Raw genomic sequence first — 17,667 nt, 5'->3', positions numbered from 1 at the left:
CTGAATGTTGAGCTTTAAGCCAACTTTTTCACTATCCTCTTTCACTTTCATCAAGAGGCTTTTTAGTTCCTCTTCACTTTCTGCCATAAGGGTGGTGTCATCTGCATATCTGAGGTTATTGATATTTCTCCCAGCAATCTTGATTCCAGCTTGTGCTTCTTCCAGCCCAGCGTTTCTGTACTCTGCATATAAGTTAAATAAGCAGGGTGACAGTATATAGCCTTGACGTACTCTTTTTCCAATTTGGAACCAGTCTGTTGTTCCATGTCCAGTTCTAACTGTTGCTTCCTGACCTGCATATAGGTTTCTCAAGAGGCAGGTAATGTGGTCTGGTATTCCCATCTCTTTCAGAATTTTCCACAGTTTATTGTGACCCATACAGTCAAAGGCTTTGGTTTAGTCAATAAAGCAGAAGTAGATGTTTTTTTGGCACTCTCTTGCTTTTTCGATGATCCAGCGGATGTTGGCAATTTGATCTCTGGTTCCTCTGCCTTTTCTAAAACCAGCTTGAACATCTGGAAGTTCATGGTTCATGTATTGCTAAAGCCTGGCTTGGAAAATTTTGAGCATTACTTTACTAGCATGTGAGATGAGTGCAATTGTGCGGTAGTTTGAGCATTCTTTGCCATTGCCTTTCTTCGGGATTGGGATGAAAACTGACCTTTTCCAGTCCTGTGGCCATAGCTGAGTTTTCCAAATTTGCTGGCATATTGAGGGCAGCACTTTCACAATATCATCTTTCAGGATTTGAAATAGCTCAACTGGAATTCCATCATCTCCACTAGCTTTGTTCGTAGTGATGCTTTCTAAGGCCCACTTGACTTCACATTCCAGGATGTCTGGCTCTAGATGAGTGATCACACCATCGTGATTATCTGGGTTGTGAAGATCTTTTTTGTACAGTTCTTCTGTGTATTCTTGCCACCTCTTCTTAATATCTTCTGCTTCTGTTAGGTCCATACCATTTCTGTCCTTTATCGAGCCCATCTTTGCATGAAATGTTCCCTTGGTATCTCTAATTTTCTTGAAGAGATCTCAAGTCTTTCCCATTCTGTTCTTTTCCTCTATTTCTTTGCATTGATCGCTGAAAAAGGCTTTCTTATCTCTCCTTGCTATTCTTTTGAACTCTGCATTCAGATGCTTATATCTTTCCTTTTCTCCTTTGCTTTTTGCTTCTCTTCGTTTCACTGCTATTTGTAAGGCCTCCCCAGACAGCCATTTTGCTTTTTCACATTTCTTTTCCATTGGGATAGTCTTGATCCCTGTCTCCTGTACAATGTCACGAACTTTAGTCCATAGTTCATCAAGCACTCTATCTATTAGATCTAGTCCCTGAAATCTATTTCTCACTTCCACTGTATAATCATAAGGGATTTGATTTAGGTCACACCTGAATGGTCTAGCGGTTTTCCCTACTTTCTTCAATTTAAGTCTTCATTTGGCAATAAGGTGCTCATGATCCGAGACACAGTCAGCTCCCGGTCTTGTTTTTGCTGACTGTATAGAGCTTCTCCATCTTTGACTGCAAAGAATGTAATCAATGTGATTTCGGTATTGACCATCTGGTGATGCCCATGTGTAGAGTCTTCTCTTGTGTTGTTGGAAGAGGGTGTTTGCTATGACCAGTGCGTTCTCTTAGCAAAACTCTATTAGCCTTTGCCCTGCTTCATTCTGTATTCCAAGGCCAAATTTGCCTGTTACTCCAGGTGTTTCTTGACTTCCTACTTTTGCATTCCAGTCCCCTATAATGAAAAGAACATCTTTTTTGGGTGTTAATTCTAGAAGGCCTTGTACGTCATCATAGAACCGTTCAACTTCAGCTTCTTCAGCATTACTGGTTGGGGCATAGACTTGGATTACTGTGATATTGAATGGTTTGCCTTGGAAACGAACAGAGATCATTCTGTCATTTTTGAGATTGTATCCAAGTACTGTGTTTCGGACTCTTTTGTTGACCATGATGGCTACTCCATTTTTTCTAAGGGATTCCTGCCCGCAGTAATAGATATAATGGTCATCTGAGTTAAATTCACCCATTCCAGTCCATTTTAGTTTGCTGATTCCTAGAATGTTGAGGTTCACCCTTCCATCTCCTGTTTGAGCACTTCCAATTTGCCTTGATTCATGGACCTAACATTCCAGGTTCCTATGCAATATTGCTCTTTACAGCATTGGACCTTGCTTCTACCACCAGTCACATCCACAACTGCGTGTTGTTTTTGCTTTGGCTGCATCCCTTCATTCTTTCTGGAGTTATTTCTCCACTGATCTCCAGTAGCATATTGGGTACCTACTGACCTGGGGAGTTCCTCTTTTGGTATCCTATCATTTTGCCTTTTCATACTGTTCGTGGGGTTCTCAAGGCAAGAATACTGAAGTGGTTTGCCATTCCCTTCTCCAGTGGACCACATTCTGTCATTCTATTTCCAAAATACTCCCCAATTTGTCTCCAGCCCAGATCTCTTTATCTAAGCTCATTTCTGTTTGCTCTAGATGTCTCACTGGCATCACAATATCCATCCATCTTTCTCCAAAACCCATTTCTTTTCTTTTCTCACCCCCATCTATCTCTTGTCCACGCAGTAAATCTTAAGGTCATCCTGCCTTTTCCTTTTCTCTTATCTTCACACCCAATTTATGATCAATCCCTGTCAATTCTATTTTCAATAGGTACCTCAGAACCCTCTGTTCCCAGCCCTCCAGCTCAAGTTACCATATAACCTAAATAACCAACAAAGTAGATAATTCTGATGACCTCAGTGGATTTCTGACTTCCCACTCTGGCCCTGGACAGTCCATTCTCCACCCAGAGCAAACTTTCAAAAGCATAAATCAGAGCACATGATGCCCCGGCTTTAATTTCTTCAGAGGCACTCAACTGCAGGCAAATAAAGTCTAAGCATCTTCACGTGGCCTCGTCCTCTTTCCCAGCCTCCCGTCCTGCCGTTCTTCCTCCTGTTGCTGCTGCCACACTGGTCTCTTTTGCATCCTCACAGGTGTCACCTCCACCTGGAGCACTGACCCCAGCTCTTTGCTTCCTGCAGGTCATGTCTTCCCGAGCATCTTTCCCGACCCCATCATCTTATGTTCAGTTTCCTTATCATGGTCTCTCCCTGCAAACTTCCTTAACTCCACATGTTTATTATGGAATTAGTTCTTTATTGTCTGGCTCCTGTGCTAGACTGGAAGTGTTGTAAGGCAAGAGACCCTCTGTGTCTCTTCTGTTCATTTGTTGCCATGTCCCCATCTAAATATTGTCTGTGACACGCAGTGAGTACTCAGTACATATTTACTGGATGAATGTCTATTCCTCTCTCATTTCCTTGGTCAAACTGTATCTCAAAAAGAATACTTTATGGCCTGGGAAAATGAATGACAGTGAAGCATGAAAAAAATGTTCCTCGAATATCTGTGTCAATGAGGAAAAGCTTTCCAGTGGTGGTTCTTGGGAGCACAAAGCGCAGGGAGATGAGTCAGGCACTGGCTGACTAGCAATGAGTCTTGTTGATTTTGTCATTAGTATTCTGTATCTGTGCTAAGACTTTCCACTGAATCAGGGGATCCCCAATGCCAGGCAGGACCACACTGAAAACATCTGAGAGGAAGAGCTGAAATCAGTTCAGAGTGTTCTGGCAACACTGCCTTTCTAGAAGGCTTGAGCTACCAAAGGGACCCGGATGTTCAGGTAAGACAACAGCCCCCCAGGCTCAAGAAGCCACAGAGGCGACAAGGCAGCAGCTTCACCCAGTGCACTGCCTGGCGCTTTCCCCATCACTGAAGCCCCGTAAGTACTGGTGGCCTTGAGAGGAAACCGCAGAAAAGGAAGACAAGGGGAGGCCACATTTCTCTTCTTGAGCAGGTCCACTGTTATGCAGAGAGCACTTTGCTTTGTTTTTCTGACATTTCATGAGTGTGGCTGGCTGCAATGTACAATGTAAATGGATGATGTTCAAAGGGTCAGCCTTTGAGTCCCACCAAGAGTCATTCCCATCAGCCTCTCCCGAGATTTGAAGGGACAGCAGCTGCAGAGCACATGCCTGCAATTAGGCAGCTAAGACTGGGTTAGACCCTGACATTCAAATGAATCCCAAAAGGTGGAGGCAAAAAAAATCTGAACCACACTCAGAGCCCAGCGTCTGTCACGGTGGAATTCACTCTTACCGGGTTTATTTATTACATCTTAAATCAGCCTTAATGAAGCCGAGGAAAGAGTTTCAAGGTCCATGTGTTACAGCTCAAGGACGAGAAGAGGGCCACGAGTCCAAACATACTGTGATTGGTTGCATGTTGCTAAACAACAAAAATAGCCCAGCATCTGTTGTTGCAGGGCTGGGATGTTATTTACAAGGGGTTCACCCAAGTTCCATCAGCAGCCATTAATAAAAATACTAACAGGCCATAAGTGGGGACCTAACAGGATAAAAGTTTGCACTGAGGCAAACAGTGGATTCTGGTAGGTGGAAATCATATAGAAAAAATATTCTCTTTAATTTATTCTCAGTCAAGATTAAAAAAAGGAGAGGGCTTTATGAAGGTTCTTTCAGTTTTGAGACAAAGTTTCTGTGCAAACACAAGCTGCCCAAGTTTCAGAATTTACTCAGGGAGGACTCATTGAGCCTTATCTTTGGGTTAGACCCCAAAGATATAAATAAAACACAGCCCCTGCAGAGAGGGAGACAGGCTGGCCCCAGGCCTGGCCAAACAGGAAGCCAGAGGTGGCCGCTGTGTTTTATAGGCCAGCTATCAGTTGGGTGGTTCAGCCTTGTGAGTTATTTTGCTGCCCAGAATGACGGCAGAGCTGGGGAGACAGAAGACCTCACTGAAACTGAGTGGCAGCTGGGGTCAATGATGGGCCCCAAGAAGTAGGAACTCCACTCGGAGACTCGCAGTAAAGACTTCAGTAAGATGTAACAGCAAATTGAATCAACACAAAGACAGATGGATGTGCCCTGGGTCAGGGTGGACTTAATAAAAGTTTGCTGAAAGAATAACTCTCTTCCACATGACACCCTGTCTATTGCTCACCTCAGATTCTTTGTAGTAACGTTCTGGAATTTCATCACAGGCAATATCGATAAAGCAAACTTCTCTCTCCAGATCTTTGGCTTCATTGTCAAAAATCTGAAAGAGCAGAGGAACAAGTCAAAGGTTAGTGGTGGTAGGTGAGATCCTCAAGGTGCCCGCAGGTTGGCCCAGTGGTGCGGGAGGCAGAATAACTCCCCACAGAGCATCTTCACATGGCTCAGTGCCCCTGGTGAGAGCTTTCCGCTGCCTCAGAATGTGCAAGAATCATGAGAAGCTTTTATTCATCGCTTACATTTTGTCACATCAGAGGCAGGTGTAGCATCAATCACTGCTTGGCGAGGGGAAGATAAAACAAGCTGTTTTTAGAAGTTCAAGAGTGAAGAAATAAATCTCTTCCAAAAGTCTCTTCCAAAAAGGAAGTCTGCTGCTTTTTGGCAGTTAATCTAAACAGGGAGAGGGAAGAGGCTAAAAAGGTTCTGGGTAGATAGGAGACAAAAAGCAATGATACAGCTTGAGATTGAGAGAAGAAAAATAAGTTTGTTTGTTTTTTTTCCATTAAAGTGTTTACATATATTTAATTTTGGAAATAACATACACTCATTGCAGAAAATACAGATAAACAAAAAGAAGTAAATAAAGACTGTCCACAATCCCATTACCCAGTGTATTATTCTTGATCATTTAAAAGCATGATTTCTTTGGTACACATAGGGGTATGAAGGTGGAGCTTGAAAAAGTATTAAGATGCCTTCTTGTCAATCTAGGCTTGGTTCTCCTGGCCCAGAATGCCCAATACTTGCAAAGTAATATGTAAGAGAGACACGTATACAGATATACACTCTGGTGGGAAGACTAAGTTCCTCTACTTTTCCCCACGGCCATTTTTTTCTGACCTTACAGGGATATCTTCTCATCACTTCTGGAGGATAGTAAAAAGATTAAGTTTGCAAATCACTTCACCCTTGGAGAAAGTCTTATCCCTATCTCACTGTTTAGCTAATTCCTACAAGGGAATCATCTGCTAACACTAATTAAATCTCACTCTCCAGAAGAGAAAGAAATATTTTGGAAGAAGAGGGTGGTTGATGCCTAAGAACATTGTCTTGACACAAATTTGGAGCCTATTAATAACATGTTCTCCTCCAGGATAGCATCTGGAGGGCTCTTTACAAGTTGAAACTGCTAGTCCTTTCCAAATGCTTTCTGAATAATATTTGTGCTGGTAATTATCTGCCCAGGCTGCTGTTTGCTCTGTCACCAATTTCCTTCTATAATGGTTAGATACTGGACTCTTCAGGTCTGTTCAAGGAAATTGACTCCCCGGTCTGAACTGAGGAGGCCATTGCATTTTCCTAAAGGCAGAGGAAGACTGGTTCCTGGATCAGCTCTGATTCCGACGACGGCCACGTGAAGTCAAGTGCTTGGAGACACTCCCAAAGTGTTTGGGATGGATAGGTAGATTGCTTTGAAATGAAATGGAGAAATGGTGGGAAAATAAGTTTGAGTGGAGAAAGGAAACACGAAATGAAACACCGGATCTCAGGATGTCTGTGTGTTTCACTCTCTCTCTTTTCGCTTGACTCTCTTCTAAGTGTGTGCCAGAGAAGACATGTGCCTCATTAAGAAAACAAAACAGAATGGAACACCCCAGAGGCAAATGAGCTGCTAGAGAGTAAATTACAAGAGAAGTTAGAGAGCTTTGACATTTATTGGTGGTAAAATATATGGGACTGAAAGAAGGGGAAATGAACAGGGGTTAAGGGAGTTATTGACAGATTAGGTGGCGTTTCCTAATTTAATTCACATAGTTTTGGATCACCCATTATCACATTATTACATTACTGCCCTTCTGCTCCAAATTCACCCTTTAGTCTCTGCTCTAACAGACCAGACCCTGTAAGCACTTCTTGACAGTGAGTATGACAGTCAGCCATGTATTAGAGGAACCCTGCAGGAAGAAGGGGGCTTCTCTTCCTGGTGTGAATCTTATTACTGCTATATAATCCGTTGCGGGGAGAGGGGAATGAAGTGCTGCTCTGTCCCAGCTACATGTCCAGAGTGCACAGCTACTTGGTGACTTTGCAGTCCTGGCCTTCATTGTGGCCTTTCTGATGTAGGCACCCCTCTGCTCCGGCCGCACATCGCCAATGGTGCCCTGACTCTACATTCTTGCCCACCAGTTTCATCTCACTTGTACCCAGAGGGAACTTTTCTGCCACCCAGCAACTGTGGACCATCTCTGGTCCACCGCTGGTCCAGGAAACCCAGCAAACTTTTCTGCCATCCAGTGGGCTATGATCACAATCTCTGCAAGGAGGTCGAGCTCTAGCCATGGAGATGGGCCCCTTCTGAGTTTGTTCTTCCTAGTGTCCACTTCCTCAGCCTTAGGTACGCTTTAGACTTCTCTTTACATCTTTATAATTACTCTTATCAAAGTTTCAGTTCAGTTCAGTTGCTCAGTCGTGTCCGACTCTTTGTGACCCCATGAACTGCAGCACGCCAGACCTTCCTGTCCATCACCAACTCCTGGAATTTACTCAAACTCATGTCCATCGCGTCAGTGATGCCATCCAACCATATCATCCTCTGTCACCCTCTTCTCCCAACTTCAATCTTTTCCAGCATGAGGGTCTTTTCCAATCAGTCAGTTCTTCGCATCAGGTGGTCAAAGTATTGGCGTTTCAGCTTTAGCATCAGTCCTTCCAATGAATATTCAGGACTGATTTCCTTTAGGATTGACTGGTTCGATCGCCTTGCAGTCCAAGGGACTCTCAAGAGTCTTCCTCAACACCACAGTTCAGAAGCATCAATTCTTCAGCACTCAGCTTTCTTTATAGTCCCTCTCTCACATCCACACGTGACTACTGGAAAAACCATAGCTTTGACTAGACGGACCTTTGTTGGCAAAGTAATGTCTTTGATTTTTAATATGCTGTCTAGGTTGGTCATAACTTTTCTTCCAGGGAGAAAGCATCTTTTAATTTCATGGCTGCAGTCACCATCTGCAGTGACTTTGGAGCCCAAGAAAATAAAGTCTGTCATTGTTTCCATTGCTTTCCCATCTATTTACCATGAAGTGATGAGACCGGATGCCATGATCTTAGTTTTCTGGATGTTGAGTTTTAAGCCAACTTTTTCACTCTCCTCTTTCACTTTCATCAAGAGGCTCTTTAGTTCTTCTTCGCTTTCTGCCATAAGGGTGGTGTCATCTGCATATCTGAGGTTATTAACATTTCTCCTGGCAATCTTGATTCCAGCTTGTGGTTCATCCAGCCCAGCCTTTCTCATGATGTACATATAAGTTAAATAAGCAGGGAGACAATATACAGCCTTGATGTACTCCTTTTCCAATTTGGAACCAGTCTGTTGTTCCATGTCCAGTTCTAACTGTTGCTTCCTGACCTGCATACAGATTTCTCAGGAGGCAGGTAATGTGGTCTGGTATTCCCAACTCTTGAAGAATTTTCCAGAGTTTGTTGTGATCCACACAGTCAAAGGCTTTGCATAGTCAATAAAGCAGAAGTAATTTTTCTGGAACTCTCTTGCTTTTTCGATGATCCAACAGATGTTAGCAATTTGATCTGTGGTTCCTCTGCCTTTTCTAAATCCAGCTTGAACATCTGGAAGTTCTTGGTTCACATACTGTTGAAGCCTCACTTGGATAACTTTGAGCATTACTTTGCTAGCGTGTGAGATGAGTGCAAATGTGTGGTAGTTTGAACATTCTTTGGCATTGCCTTTCTTTGGGATTGGAATGAAAACTGACCTTTTCAGGTCCCGTGGCCACTGCTGAGTTTTCCAAATTTGCTGGCATATTGAGGGCAGCACTTTAATAGCATCATCTTTTAGGATTTGAAATAGCTCAGCTGGAATTCCATCACCTCCACTAGCTTTGTTCGTAGTGATGCTTCCTAAGGCCCACTTGACTTCACATTCCAGGATGTCTGGCTCTAGGTGAGTGATCACACCATCGTGATTATCTGGGTTGTGAAGATCTTTTTTGTACAGTTCTTCTGTGTATTCTTGCCACCTCTTCTTAATATCTTCTGCTTCTGTTAGGTCCATACCATTTCTGTCCTTTATTGTGCCCATCTTTGCATGAAATATTCCCTTGGTATCTCTGATTTTCTTGAAGAGACCTCTAGTCTTTCCCATTCTATTGTTTTCCTCTATTTCTTTGCATTGATCCCTGAGGAAGGCTTTCTTATTTCTCCTTGCTATTGTTTGGAACTCTGCATTCAAGTGGGTATATCTTTCCTTTTCTCCTTTGTCTTTCGTTTCTCTTCTTTTCACAGCTATTTGTAAGGCCTCCTCAGACAACCATTTTACCTTTTTGCATTTCTTTTTCTTGGGGATGGTCTTGATCCCTGCCTCCTGTACAGAGTCACAAACCTCTGTCAATAGTTCTCCAGGCACTCTGTCTATCAGATCTAAATCCCCTGAATCTATTTCTCGCTTCCACTGTACAGTCATAAGGGATTTGATTTAGGTCATACCTGAATGGTCTAGTGGTTTTCTACTTTCTTCAATTTAAGTCTGAATTTGGCAATAAGGAGTTCATGATTTGAGCCACAGTCAGCTCCCGGTTTTGTTTTTGCCGACTGTATAGAGCTTCTCCATCTTTGGACGTAAAGAATATAATCAATCTGATTTTGGTGTGGACCATCTGGTGATGTCCATGTGTAGAGTTTTCTCTTATGTTGCTATAACCAGTGCTATGGCCATGCTCAGTAAATCTTTAATCCAGTTTTCTGTTGATGGGTGGGGCCCGGTTCCCTCCCTGTTCTTTACCTGGGGCCAAACGATGGTGGAGTAATGAAGATAACGGCAACCTTCTTCAAAAGGTCCCATCGTGCACTGCTACCTTCAGTGCCCCCAACCCTGCTGCAGGCCACCACCGACCCAGGACACTCTGCTGGAGACTTCTGGACACTCACGGGCAAGTCTGGGTCAGTCTCTTGTGGGGTCACTGCTCCTCTCTCCTGAGTCCTGGTGTGCACAAGGTTCTGTTTGTGCCCTCTAAGCGTCTGTTTCCCCAGTCCTGTGTAAGTCTGGTGGCTCTATGGTGGGGTTAGTGACCACCTCCTCCAAGAGGGCCCAGGTCTGCTGCACCCAAAGCCCCTGCCCCTGTGGCAGCCCACTGCTGACCCGTACCTCCCCATACCTCCACAGGAGACACTCAAACACAGTTCTGTCTCAGTCTCTGTGGGGTCTCTGGGTCCTGGTGTGCACAAGGTTTGTTTGAGCTCTCTGAGCGTCTCTGGCGGGTATGGGGTTTGATTCTAAACACGATTTTGTCCTTCCTACCATCTTAATGGGGCTTCTCCTTTGCCCTTGGACATGTCCTCAAAGTTGCTCCAGCACTGCACAGCTGCCGCTCCAGCGCCCATCAAATAATTCTAATTAATAATTAGAATAAATAATTCCTTATATTACACTCTTCCTGTTCAAATTTTTTGTGGTTTAGGCCTCCTAATGAGGCCCTGACTTATACACTCAATTGCATATAAAATACTGCCCTTGGCTTTGAGGGCTGCAAAGATAAGGGCTGAGTTCCTGCTCTTCACAAGTTATCATCTAGTGAGAGAGACAGACTGGGAAGCTATTCCCCAAAATACAAGGTGAATGAAATATTCGTTACAAAAGAAAAAACAGACAGTCAGGCCAGAAGAGGAGCCTTTATGTTGACTCCACAACTGCATGGTCAGGATAGTATTATTATTTCCACTTTTCAGATGAGAAAACTCAGGCTCAGGAGACGCAGGAGATGTGGGTTCAATCTTTGGGTTGGGAAGATCCCAACATGGAGGAGGAAAGATCCTCCTGGAGGAGGAAATGGCAACCCATTCCAGTACTCTTGCCTGGAGAATCCCATGGGCAGAGGAGCCTAGCAGACTACAGTCCATAGGGTCACAAAAAGTTGGACATGTCTGAATGACTGAGCACGCAGGCACCAGAAGTAAAGTGCCTTGCCCGAGGTCACACTGCCTGTTGGCAGAGAAGCTCAGATTCAGGGCACGCCTCCAGGCTTCACGATCAGACTCCTCCAGTGATAAAAAGGCTGCCTCTTGGCACCCAACTGAGAAGATAAATATCAGTCAAAAGTGCTTCCTATTTCTTTCCAGAAAGATGAAATTAGAATCTGATTCTCCTCCTGCTACTGAAAAATGTATGTCCTGAGTAACTGTTATGGGAACTCCCCAACAACTTGGAGCTTTTCTGTTGAGACTGCAGTAGAATCTACTTAGGTAGTTTTTAAGTTCCAACTCTGGACTCTTTCTTTAATAAGACACTTATTCTCACATCCAAGTCCATGAAATAACAAGCACTTCTGAAGTCAATGTTTCAGGGTGGGGTTCTCACCACTTGAACAAAGCTACAAAAAAATCACTTTGAGGACCTCAACATTCTCTTTGGGCTTGAGATTACAAAGCATCTTAATTTCCAATAAATAATTAATCTCCCAATGATTAGAGCTTTTAGAAGATGCTCATAGGTCCTCAATACATGCTGCTGAATGACTGACTGGAAGACATTAGCTTCTATCTTCCAGAGAAGAATCTATGGCAGGAATATTGCTTAGTAATTGATGTTAGGTTCTTTTCATGAGTCCCAGTTCTATCTGCTGGTAAGCACCCTAACTTTCCATAATTCCCAATACAGACCTCAATGGAGAGTGGAAACCTCACAGTACTGGCTGATGGGTCTCACAGTGGAAATCAGGAGAGCTGAGTCTGAATTCAGTTATCTCCTCTGTGTGACCCTGGGCAAGACCCTGCACCTCCTTGAGGCCTCATCTGCAGAATAAAAGGCATCGTCTAGATGGATGGGTATTAGGGGACTGTGAAATATCCTGGAGCTGTATCTAACATCTGGCGAGATGCTTTCTTTCTGGCAACAGAGTTTGACCACTTTCACCTGATTTCAGAGAGGTCTGTGGCCCTAATGAGGTTGAGAGCAAGTGACCTAGATGACCACTAGAGTTCTTTCCAGTTAACATGTCAGTGATATTGAGTGACTTCCAGGTTTTGTTAGGCTCCTACATCCTGTTCTTTGCTCCTTCACCCCATATCCAGCTGACTTGGGTGGTGCACAGAGGGGCTGCAACAGGGAAGCAGGAAGTGGCCATGACATAATGTAATCAGAGGCCATGGCAGGGGTGACATAGTCTCATCTTCATGCTTAGCTTAGGGCACCATCCAGAATTAAGCCAACGTTGTTGCAAACAGAGGCTTAGCAAGGCCTCAAAGCGAAACAGCAAGAGTAACTATTCACTGGGGCTTCCTCAGGGGCAGCCGCAGCAGCAGAATCTGTCAGAACTCTGGTCCAACCACCAGCTCTTTGAGGTGGAATAAGAGCTCTGCTGAGATAGCTTAGGACCGACACACATCCTAACATTGGTGTGCATGTGTGCTAAGTTGCTTCAGTTGTGTCCGACTCTTTGTGACCCAATGAATGTAGCCGCCAGGATCCTCTGTCCATGGGATTCTCCAGGTAAGAATACTGGAGTGGGTTGCCATGCCCTCTTCCAGCGGCTCTTTCTGACCCAGGGATGGAACCTGCATCTCTGAGGTCTCCGGTACTGGCAGGTGGGTTCTTTATCACTGGCACCAACTGGGAAGAAGCCCCTTAATGTTGGCACATTAAGCCAAAGCTCCACCAGGCTGTCACGTCCTGGGCACTTCTTGGGCAGCACTTGTCCCTTTCTGAGATGGGAGTGGGTTTGGGACTTAAATGTGGTACCTTCTCTATACCTCCAATAATAAAGCACCCCTCTGTGGTTACTTAGCAGACATATCCACCCACAAGTCATCTGTAGCGGGTTTCAGCGCCAATCTGACTGACTCTTCTGACCTCTGCCCCCTTCCTCCCCCAACTAGGCAATGAATACTCAATAAACTCCTTCTTTTAATCTGAACTAAGCAATATTACACCCAGAAGGCAAATTTCCTGAGTAAATACTATCTTATAGATTCCAAAATGAAAAGGGAGCAACTTTCTCTTTTCTGTAAAGGCTTATGAACATTAAATATCGAGATTTTTAAAGTCTTCACATACTTTGATCTGGTAAACTTAAGCTTTGAGAATCCATCTTAAGGATCTTAAATAAATGAAAAGTTTAACGCACAAAGATTTTCATTGCAACATTAATGTAATGGCAAGAAAAAACAGAGGGAAAGAGGGAGGGAAAAAAAGCAAACAGTCAAATTATTCCAGTATGGGAGAATGGCCAAGGAAATTATGATAAATCCATTTGATGAACCATTATGTGGCCATTAATAACTCCATTCTTAAAAAAGATTTTCCCAGGAGGGTAAACATGGGCGTGGGTGGGATAGAGAAGGGGAGATGCCCCATATTTAATACAGACAGATGCTGAGTCATGTGGTCATAACTCACTCAACTCAGAAGGGAAAGGTACACTGATAAATGTGGAATGTGTTTTAAGGACGCACTAGATTTCTTCCTTGAACTGCAGTGTCTTTCTAGATTTAATTATTTCTCATTTTGCTTTTAGACGTTTCTAGATTTTGTGATCTCTCTTGTGATTGTCCAGCCAGGGAGAGCACTGTGTACAGCAGCTTTTCAGAAATCCATGGTCCTGAGAATCATGGGTTTGTAGCCCCTTTCTCTATAACAGTAAGTTCTGTGGTTTATGATCCAAGTTTAGATGGGAACTGTCTGAACTTTCTGCACAATTTTTCCATAAACTTAAAACTGCTTTAAAAAATAGAGTATAATATTTTTAAAAATTTGAGGTGGGGAGGGGAGGGCAATCCAAGCTTCTTCCTGCCATCTGTCCGAGCTACCAAGGATGCAAGACAGAGGTGGCTCATCAGTCATCCTGTTTTATGCTTCACGTATGATTTAAGGGATGAAGAATCCCAGTTAAGCCACTGTTCTTCTCTTTCTTCGATGTACTTGGGAGGTTTCAGGGGGAGGCAACTGACTAAGACACACTAACAAAGAATAGGTTCAGTAAGGAGGAACACTGGAAGCGGAATTATTGTTTTAACATTGCTTTCACTTCAATGCTCTGGATTTGCAAAGTGGCTAGTTGGTTTGGTGCAGAGGATGGGGCTAGAGTTGGTTCATGGTTTTTTACTGATTATTCTCTAATGGCAGCAAACCTGTAGGGAGAGCCTGAAAAACACTTATGGCCAGGAAAAAAAATAGTCCAAGTTATTGATGAAGACAACCATCATTTCATTACCCCATCTCTACTGGTATTCCTACTAAGAACATTTTCATGCCCACGCAATTCAGTGGTGACCATTTCATGAATGTGTAAGCTAAATGATCCAACCCCAGAATATGCAACTTGTCTTCCCCATTGCCATTAACATAAGAGATTTTAAAAAAGGATGGTTTTCTTCCATCTCTTTAAAAACATTTCTGCTTCTTTCCAACTCTCAGAATAAAGAGCTGTTATTTATTCTATTTCGTTATAGCGGAAAAAATAATTGCTGAAGGTGGACATACTTAACAACAGTTCTCTGAAGAGAAGAGACTAGGCTTCAGCAATCAATAAATCAGCAAATAATTATTAAGCATCTGCTATGTGGGTCAACAGAGCCTCCCTGGTGGTTCAGAGGGTAAAGAATCTGTCTGCAATTCAGGAGACTTGGGTTTGATTCCTGGGTTGGGAAGATCCCCGGAGAAGGAAATGGCAGCCCACTCCAGTATTCTTGCCTGGAGGATTCCATGGACAGAGAAGCCTGGCAGGCTACAGTCCATGGGGTTCCAAAGAGCTGGACATGACTGAGCAACTAACAAACTGTGGTCAACACTGTGCCTCTTAAAATGTGTGAGATAAGGTCCACTCTCAAGGAGGCTTCTGATTTTGCAGCAAAGACTCGATTCGCTGCAAGATTTAACTAACAGCATCATGAAAGTGAAAGAAAAAGTGACAGTGAAATCATGCAATAGTGTCCAACTCTTTGAGACCCCCTGGACTGTAGCTTCCCAGGCTCTTCCGTCCATTGGATTTTCCAGGCAAGAGTACTGGAGTGGGTTGCCATTTCCTTTTCCAGAGGATCTTCCTGACCCAGGGATCAAACCCGGGTCTCCCACATTGTAGGCAGACGCTTTATCGTCTGAGCCACCAGGGAAGCCTTAACAGCATCATATAAAATATTATATCTGTTACTAAGTAATACGTACTAAAAGCTATGTATCAGACAAGAAGTACTTCACTCCGAATCCAGCAAGGGAGAATAGATGTATATATATGTGTGTGTGTGTGTGTGTGAGACATTCCTTTTCAGATTCTTTTTCGTTATAGGTTGTTACAGGATATTGGATATACACTGTTCCCTGTGCTATGTAGAGGGTCTTTGCTGGTTACCTATTTTATATATAGTAGTGTGTATATGTTAATCCCAAACTCCCAATTTATCCCTCTCTCCCCTTTCCCTCTGGTAACCATAAGTTGTTTTTTTTAATTTCCCCTATGAGGAGAGACAAAATTTTAAAAATAAACCTTATAGAAAAGCTAGAGCTTCCCCAGTGGCTCTGACAGTAAAGAATCTGCCTGCAATGCGGGAGACCCGGGTTCAATCTCTGGGTTGGGAAGGTTGCCCTGGAGAAGGGAATGGCAACCCACACCAGTATTCTTGCCTGGAAAATCCTATGGATAGAGGAGCCTGGTGGGCTACAGTCCATGGGAACATAGAAAGCCAGATACGACTGAGCAACTAACATTTCATTTCATTTCAGGGCCATCTCGTCATTCACACACACAGATACACAAAGACAACTCAGCACCTTTAATAAGATGTTGATCCTTGTTTTTTCAGACTCCCTGCCCTTGAAACAATCTTTTTTTAAATTGATTTCTGGGGGAATGTATAGTTCTATGAATTTTAACACATGTATAGATTCTTGCAACCACCACTCCAATTAAGACTCAGATCAGTTTCACCACCCCAAGAAACTAATTTATCATCACAATCTCCCTACACCCCAACTCCAGGCAACCACTCCTTAGGTGTTCTCCAACCCTACAGTTTTGTCTTTTCAAGAATGTCATACAAACGGAATCGTGTAGGTTTTAATCCTGTAAGACTAGGTCTTTTCACTCAGGACAGTGCCTTTGAGATTTATCCTGTGGTTGCGGAAATCAAAGTGCATTCCTTTTTCTTGCTAAGTAGTATCCCACTGTATGAATGTATAGCAATTTGTTAATTCCCCCGTTTATAGTTTGGGAGAATTATGACGAGAGCTGTTAAAAATATTTGTGGATACATTTTTGTGTAAATACAAGTTTTCACTTCTTTAGGGTATATATTCAGGAGTGGGATGGCTGGGTTATAGGATGTTATGTTAATTTTTCTTTATGAGCAGATGAATCAACACTCCCAAAACGAATTGACTAGTATCTCCCAGCAATTCATGCCCACCCCAAACCTCAGAATGTGACCTTATTTGGAAATAGGTTCTTTGCAGATGTTGTTAGTTAAAGATTGCTATGGACCTAATGTTTGTATCTCCCTGTCCCAAATCAGTTGACAACTAATGTCCAGTGTGACAGTATCAGGAGATGCAGCCTTTGGGAGAATGATTAGGTCATGAGGGTAGAGCTCTCATAATGGGATTAGCACTCTATAAAAAAGATCCCTCAGAAAAAAAGACTCCATAGAGGTCCCCAGCGGAAAAGGAAATGGCAACTTACTCCAGGTAGTCTTGCCTGGGAAATACCATGGACAGAGGAGCCTGGCGGGCTACAGTCTATGGGGTTGCAAAGAGTCGGACATGACTGCGCGACTAAATAGCGGTAGCAAAGAAGTGCCTAGACCCTTATTCCGTGTGAGGACACAGAGAGAAGTTGCGGCCTGCAACTCAGAAGCCAACCATGCCAACACCCTGAAGTCAGCCTGTCTTCACCAAGTGTCATAAACAACTGTTTCTTTTTTTTAACATTGACCACTGGTGGAGATTTGTCCTTTTCCTTTCTCCACCCACCTCAAAAGTTGCAGAAAATTCAAAAACAACAGGCAGAAACCTGATGACAACAGTGGAAATGAAGGAAAGGGTAACGTAGGACACTGCTCATCAGTGAAGTTCAAAACCCAAAGCTGCTGATAAACACACTTGAGGCTGAGAACACAGAGAGAGGTAAGAGGAAAGGATGCCTGGGGAAGGGGCAGGGCAGAGACCTAAGGGTCAAAGGACATAACACAGTGGATATGAACTCACAGTGTGCTCCCTTTGAATAAAAGAACGCTTCTTTCTATCCTAGGACATGTATCTAGAAACAGCGCCAGGAAAACCAGTAGAGAGTTGAGAGCCATTTGGTGCTGTGATCTGAAGTCCCACGCAGGAAACAATGGTGACCCCTGGTTCATCTGGGTGAGATAAAGGGTGAAGAAAGTTCAAGAGACAGTAATCAAAGTGACATGGCGACTGCTGAGAAAAAGATTCGGACTGGCAAAACAGTGTTCTCATAAGGTGCTCTGATCACGGTAACTAATTAAGAAAGGAACAAAAAAGTACATTAAAACAACCCAGAAGGGTCACAAACGCTATGACTCAATTCATTTACTGAAAAGGCTTTAATGGCACAAAAATGCTTCTAAGTTACGGTTCCCAGGGCAGCTGTAACAAGGCTCTTTTTATAAGCTCTGTCTGATTTCAGCACAG

The 17,667-nt window shown here is 43.4% G+C and overlaps 1 protein-coding gene across 2 annotated transcripts in view; it reads right to left on the bottom strand.

The window, feature by feature from the left end:
• PITPNC1 (phosphatidylinositol transfer protein cytoplasmic 1) overlaps nucleotides 1-17,667 on the bottom strand; it is a 264,780-nt gene that overhangs the window by 42,475 nt on the left and 204,638 nt on the right. For both annotated transcript variants that reach the window (XM_040244932.1, XM_040244931.1), the window contains exon 6: nucleotides 5,026-5,121. In XM_040244932.1, coding sequence (XP_040100866.1) covers nucleotides 5,026-5,121 — 96 coding nt within the window. The remainder of the gene's footprint in view (nucleotides 1-5,025; nucleotides 5,122-17,667) is intronic.

Source organism: Oryx dammah, unplaced genomic scaffold (genome assembly GCF_014754425.2).
Source record: "Oryx dammah isolate SB20612 unplaced genomic scaffold, SCBI_Odam_1.1 HiC_scaffold_8, whole genome shotgun sequence".
In the NCBI taxonomy this organism is placed as follows: Eukaryota; Metazoa; Chordata; class Mammalia; order Artiodactyla; family Bovidae; genus Oryx; species Oryx dammah.
The sequence above is the reverse complement of the archived record's forward strand: the minus strand, read 5'-3'. Positions and strand labels throughout refer to the sequence as shown.